General features: G+C 44.7%; 1 protein-coding gene across 1 annotated transcript in view; it reads right to left on the bottom strand.

Moving 5' to 3' along the window:
* Nucleotides 1-397: 397 nt before the first annotated feature.
* The window catches only part of ATPsynbeta (ATP synthase, beta subunit), a 32,022-nt gene continuing 25,489 nt past the window's right edge, over nucleotides 398-6,930 (bottom strand). Inside the window, exons 7-9 of the mRNA XM_084593127.1 lie at nucleotides 6,039-6,251; nucleotides 3,170-3,371; nucleotides 398-633 (exon numbers count right to left, since the gene is read on the bottom strand). Of these exons, the coding sequence (XP_084449253.1) occupies nucleotides 536-633; nucleotides 3,170-3,371; nucleotides 6,039-6,251 (513 nt within the window). The 3' untranslated portion in view covers nucleotides 398-535. The remainder of the gene's footprint in view (nucleotides 634-3,169; nucleotides 3,372-6,038; nucleotides 6,252-6,930) is intronic.

Genomic DNA, 6,930 nt, shown 5'->3' with positions numbered 1-6,930 from the left:
AATGGGGCAAATAGGCCAGCACATCCAACCCTGAAAGCAACAATTACTAGGTGTAGCAATGATATTTCCTTTTCACTTCAATATTGTTATAAGTGGGTTTGACTGTACAATGCTCCACTGTGTGACAAAAACCAGTGTTCAGCTAAATTTGACAGTAAAACATCGAGGCAGCCGGTCCAGGGCAGTTTCAGTGCAAAACTGTTTTGGAGCATGGAGCAGGCAAAGCAGTTTGTAGAAGCAGAATGGAGGAACACTTACCACCCCTGAATAAAGTTGATATGATTCGAGCTGTCCAAGCATACATGCCTCTAAAGTCACTCCTCGCCAGGCAAAGAAAACTCGCTCTGCAAGATAAATGCTACAGTACTAGCTTGAGCAATAAAGACAATGAACACTATTACAAGGAAGAAACACTTCCTTTATTAACACCTCCGCTAATAAAAAAAAAAAAAGTCATGGCTACCCTATGGCAGTCTGTGTGCAGCTAGCGGCGGTCACTCGTCTGTCCTGTACATGCACAGGCTGCTAAGGCCTCTTACGTGGCCTCAGCCGCCAGCTTCTCAGCCTTCTCTTTGACTTCTTCAATAGGGCCCACCATATAGAAAGCTACTTCTGGCAGGTGGTCCATCTCACCTGCAAGAAAAAGGCCATTCTTAGCACCGGTGAGACATGGCCAGCAGCAACCACAAGGAAATTTTTTCCCCTACAGTACTGCTTGAAACCATATGAACTGCACACACTTAACTGTCGCTTGTGGCCATAAGAGCTATGGCCACAACACATTCCAGCATTTCTTCTGTGGTCAGCACTGACATATCAATTTAAAGCAAAATTGCACAATCTGCATAAATATTAAGACTGAAAGATCAAATTTGCTGTGTAAGCTACTACTAATAAACTACACAGCTCAATTACAGATGCAAGGACTTCCAGCTATCATAAATCTCATGAAGTTGGGTTGATTGGTGTATGAGAGTCAAACTGTGTGGAGAAGGAAAAAGGAAAATAAAATAATGTGCACGCTACTTATCTCACACCTCTGTCTCTTTACTTAAGGGGGGACACGGGTCTTGCGGACCAAAAAATCGCGAAAAAATCACTTTTTAGAAAATGTGATTTTCGAAATCAGTAGCTCTTTATCTACCTATCTGCTAAGTTTTTCATCTCTAGGGTCAGTATTTTAGTCACAATGCCAATTTATATAATCGATGTCGCCCAAATTTGGGCCGAAAACGACCCCCGAAACAACTATTTTCCGCGAGGCGTAGCTCCCATTTTGTGCGCGGCACCGTAGCCATCTTGGTCTCATTCCAAAGAGCCGCCTTTCGCCTTCAAATTGCCGCCTCTGCTGTTTACATTCGCCCATTGGTCGCATAAAAAATAGCAAAAAAGAAAACGTGGCATTTGCAATCCCATTGGCTTTTGGGGTGCACGTGACGATAAGGCGTCCCCGCATTGGTGGAGCTGGCTGACGGCGTCTGCTCGGCGCGCCCGAGCCGCGGGGAGACGGCGGAGACGTGACGCCGGCCGCGCTTGGTTCCGAACCGCGAGGTGCGTTCATGGCAAGAATTTGTCAAAAAAGTGAAAAAAATAGTTGAGTAATCATCTCAAGTGATGCCCTGGCCCGGCTGTGCGCGCTCAGGCCGACGGAAATCGTGCGCCGAACGATCGTGTGTACGAGCCTGAAGTAGGCCTAGCGTGTTCCCCAGCACGGGGGACTGCTACTGCCAGCGGTCGCACCTGCCGCGACAGTGATAACGCTGGCCGCAGATGAGCAGAAAGATAAGCTCAAAACAGGAAAAGCTTGAACTCGCGCCAACTCCAGCAACGAAGCGGTAGACGGATTGTGTTCGTAACGATGACGGCAGCGCGGCGGACAGTCCGCTTGGCGATGCGGAGTTCACGATCGTCAGATCTAAACAGTTTGCCGAGATTGGCAAAGCGTAAAACATACGGCGGCGGTATTGGCATTTAAAAAGTGAACGAGGATAAGGAATCACCGTCAAACTTATTCTTCAATGCGTAAACTGCGGGACACGTCTTCGTAGAGCTCGCCGCGCGTTTGCGCCGATCGGACCTCGTTCATAGTCCTTAGGGAATTCACTTGCTTCTAGTGCAATGCAGAGCACTGGGAAGCAGCAAACAGCTCCAAATTACATTTCTTTTCCGCAATAAACGTTCCTCACCGCGGTCTTGATGCGAGGACGTAGCAAAACGACGTACGTAAAAAAAAAAAAAAAAAAAAAAAAAAAAACGAAAAAGTGACAATTGAATGTGCTGCAACTGCAAATCAAAATGAAAGAGGCGACACTTGGACGTTGGAAAGCAAACAGACTACATTCCTGGAGGTTTATAGCCATTTTAAATTGTAAACGTGTGCATTGCACCAGTGAATGAGAGCAGAGAGGAAGCGTGCTTCCTCTGCAGCTTTTCAGACTGCAGCAAAACGAAAGCAGAAGGGCAAACCCAATGCAGATTACTGTCCAGGAGCCTTCTAGGCCACAGTGGCCTGCATTTCTACAGTTTTTGTTTGATTAAATTAGTGTTTGACATTGCGATTCGTTTTTTCCATTTTTCTCAAAATGAAAATTTTGCCTACCCTTCTATTTTGCGGGTGGCATTGTGGCTCTCCTACTCGTTAGATTGTAATGATTTTTATTTTTACTGGCTCGTGAGTGTTAAAGGAACACAATAAAGATATTATACAAGGTCTCAACTGCATGAAAAATTTTTAAACATACGAAGATGTAGAAAGGGGGTGGTTGCACTTATGAAGCTGAAACTTAAAACTTCCATAACTTTGGCTTGTAGTAAGGCAGAAGCACAAAACTTGTTTTATTGTGTTCCTTAGACATTCAGGAACAGATCCATGTGCATTTTAGCAATTTCCCTTCAGTAGATATTTTTACAAGCTTCCTGCAAGTCTGGAACAGCAAAGTTGCTGTAACTACTCAGCAAATTTATGTAGAAGAAAACTAACAACATGTTTGAAACCAGCACAAGAATTTACATAAACCCTGCAAATTTCATACTGACAGGACAAATATTAAGAAAATTTTGCTCAAGACCCATGTCCCCCCTTAAGCCCATTTTGGAGATGTTTAACTAACCCTTTCACAGAGGGAGAGGAGAGCTTTATGCAGCTAGGTTTTTGTGGAAAGACACCCACCATTAAGAATCTGCTTGAATCCGCTGATGGTGTCAGCAATGGGTACGAATTTGCCAGCCTGGCCTGTGAACACTTCAGCAACCTGGAAAGGCTGAGAGAGGAAACGCTGAATCTTGCGGGCACGGGACACTGTCAGCTTGTCCTCCTCAGACAGCTCGTCCATTCCCAAGATGGCAATGATGTCCTGCAGCGACTTGTAGTCCTGCAGTGTTTGAGCATATAACACCAAGAATGTAGCCTTTCAGAGTTATGCCATCTCTGAAATGCTGATCGTCCACTGCACTGAACACTAGATACTGCTCCAAAAAATGCGAGAACATCACAACACTAAACTGCTTCCAGGCAACACAACAACGCTGCCACAAGCTTCGCCAAGTCGCTACCGTCACAAAGAATGCTGTTCTCAAAAAACACTGAACAGCCAATTGTAGGTGGAAACACAAACGTCAAGGTGACATTCCGTTCAGTGACCCCCACAATACTATATCTGTGGTTTAGATGTCTAATTTGCTCACTTAGCTCCCATAAAAGTGTACCAAGTGCATCGAGAAGAATGCTGACAATCATAGCTCTCCATGAACGTGTGACTTGTCCTTAAGGCTGGAGGCTACCTTTGAATACCAACTTTTTTGTTTCTTGAGATAATCTAATTAAATTTTCAGGGTAGACTCATGGCACAGCCATTTGAATAATTGCGAAGTTTCATGGAGCTGTGCACATTGCTACTCAAGTTACAGAAGTATATCAGAATGGTTCACATAGGTTCCTTGTACCATGCCTAGAAAACTTGTCAAATGTGTTGGCACTATGAAATTCATTATGAAGGTTCCTGAATAGGTACCACAGGGCAAGTCAGGGCCCTTTTTTGAATTTCCTTGCTGAAAAATTTTAGCACAGCATTGAGGTTAGTGCCACTAATTGGACTTGCATTAGCCTAATTTTGATTGTTTATTATAAATTCCAGACTCAATATTTTGAAAAAATGAGCTTGTCTTGCCCTTAGAAATTTATTCAGGCACACAATGAAAAAAACCAGGTGGGAATCCAATTAGCGGTTCCAGAGATACTGCGGGAATAAGCAACCATACCAAGAAAACAATTCATTCTGAGAAAATGGCCCTTGAAGTTTAAAACAACATTTTCAAGTCTAAAGTTTGTTTTTCACAACAGCAGGTTGTGCCTCCCCCTCCTCGATTCCCTCAGAAAGTGCATTTCCATGCAAACAGTGGACGACGCTTACGATGCGCTATCGCTTGCGATGACAGACGCGATACGGGAGGCCGAGATCACCGAGATTGATATGGTTGGTACAGTAGGCACGCTTCAAACACAGTCTCCTTACGTTAACGCGAAAGATACACAGTTGGAAGTGGCAGTGCAGTCGGTCTAGTAGTGATGTAGCAGAGGCAGCACTGCTAGAAGCATCTCTGCGACCGTTGGCAACGCGCTTCGCTAACTTCGCGATTCGGATGGCATTCACAGAATGACAACGTATGCAGTGTTTGAACTTCTTAGCGCGCATCGTGACCGAACATGTGACGATCCACAAGGTGCACAAAACCGTTCAAAACACGTCACCAGAATCCGTAACGAGCAATGAAGACGGCCATCTCAAAAATGGTGAAACGTGAAGTGATTCAGCGAGCGCACAAAGAACGCCAGCTCAGTAGGCAGCTGGAGTGGTCGACGCGCCGGGGAGGGACCACTGAGTCAGCGCGAGCAGCAGCCAATAGCAGTCGCGCGATCCCCCGCGTTCTCACGGAGCGCGTGCTTCGTCCAATCACAGCCCGAATTCGAGCCGCGGGAAGCTCAACAATCCCTGCGAGGCCCCCAATCACAAGCGAGTCACACTTCTGCTACGGCGCGGACACTGCCGGTGAAGGCAACATGGAAAAGGGCAAGCATTCACAAACAAAACAAGATGGCGGCGCTCGGTTCAGCGGCAGAGAAATGGTGCGTGCAAAATTTGGGTACTTTTGCAGTTCGCTCGCGACTCTGGGGCTGCCGCGCCCAGTTGATTATTTAATTTAAAGCAGTTTCAAGATAAATTAGGTGTTTATAATTATAGAAAAGGTAGTTTATAACATATACAGCCGAGATATTAACATTTTGAAAAGCAGACATTTTCGCAATTTTTCGTCTTTCGAAGCCCGCGTCCCTCCTTAAAGGGTCCCTGAAATATTTATGGTAATCTAGTGCAAAAAAGCTGTAGAGGTGGTCTCTGTAAGCATATGAGACAAATTTATATGCTCTGCACAGAGCTATAATATGTGAATAATTTTTAAAAGCTGCTTCTGGCAGCCACTTGCAGTTGATTAGGGGGACACCCACCACATATTCCGTTGCCCCCTAACCACAGACATCAAATGGGCTTTTTGGGTGTGCCCTCTCATTGAGCATTCCTAAGTGACCCAGGCAGGACATACACTGACCTATTTTCTCATATCTTTTTTTGTTGTTTTTTCATGCTGACATGTGCTGAACTGAGGGGGAAGAGAAGGACCATCATCTATATTGCTGATACCTTCGATGTTATTGAAGCTAGATAAAAATTTTCACATTGCACAGAGGAATGACGGAATACTAGTTGTTCATGCACATTTTCTGAACCTGAAGGCATGCAGAGAGCAGACTCAAAATACACAAGTTATGGCCGCTGCGTTAAGTTTGGAGGAGTCAAACTCCTACAGTGTGACCACAATGAGCCCACCCTTCAGTCATAAAAATGTCTTGAAAAGAATCTTATTCTATTCTCTTAGAACACCACCAACAGTGAGTGCAAACTCTCTGGGCGCTCAAAAGTAAAGCATTTCACCTAAATATGATGATACATATGTCAGCTAAATGCGGTAACAAGGAAAGGGCCTACCTGGAGGATTTTCTGGACACCACGAGCAATGTCATAGTGCTCCTGTCCGACCACATTGGGGTCCATGATACGAGAGGTGGAGTCTAATGGATCCACGGCTGGGTAGATGCCGAGTTCGGCAATGCCCCGGGACAACACAGTGGTGGCATCCAAGTGAGCAAAAGTTGTAGCTGGCGCAGGATCCGTCAAGTCATCAGCTGGCACATAGATAGCCTGCACCAGAGGGTCAGCTACAGCTAGCACCAGGAACTACGCCAAATGCCAGCCTACAAGTTCACTTGTCCAGCATTCACAATTTTAACCCCTGCACCTTGTTTGGTGAAGACATGACAGAAAAATGAACATAATCATTTTTTAAAGCAACAGCCAGTACAAATTCTCCGAGGGATGGATATTTTTTTTGGGGGGGACAACAGTGTGTATAGGTCATGATATCCACCTATTCCAGATAAATATACATAACTGAATTTTTTTCCGCTGTGCCGCTTCAGTTTCAACCACTGAATGTTGGTTGTGCTGTCAGACAAGTTGCGGGTCACGTGAATTGTAAACAAACTGCAATATAACTGCTGCTTGTTTATTTTTTAATATTGCAACATTTAAACGTGTAAGAATTGGTGCCAATAAAGAAACGACCATAATCATTCTTCTATGCCCTATGTGAGCTCGACTGGCGCCACAGCCCATTAGGCCCAAAGGTTTCAATCTAAGCAGCATGACAAAAAAAAAGAAAAAGTCCAATTATATGCCTTGCTCACGTGATTCTAATGCGCACCAAATTTTCATAGTCGAGAAGAAGAGAAACTTGCCTCCAAATCTAATGCACTTCAAATCTAATGCACACAAATTTGCGACTGAGAAAAAAAAGAGCTTTTGCTCAACCAACCACAAT

Source organism: Amblyomma maculatum, chromosome 2, assembly GCF_055883805.1.
Source record: "Amblyomma maculatum isolate TAMU_Amacu chromosome 2, ASM5588380v1, whole genome shotgun sequence".
In the NCBI taxonomy this organism is placed as follows: Eukaryota; Metazoa; Arthropoda; class Arachnida; order Ixodida; family Ixodidae; genus Amblyomma; species Amblyomma maculatum.
This window is presented reverse-complemented; position numbering and strand designations above follow the sequence as displayed.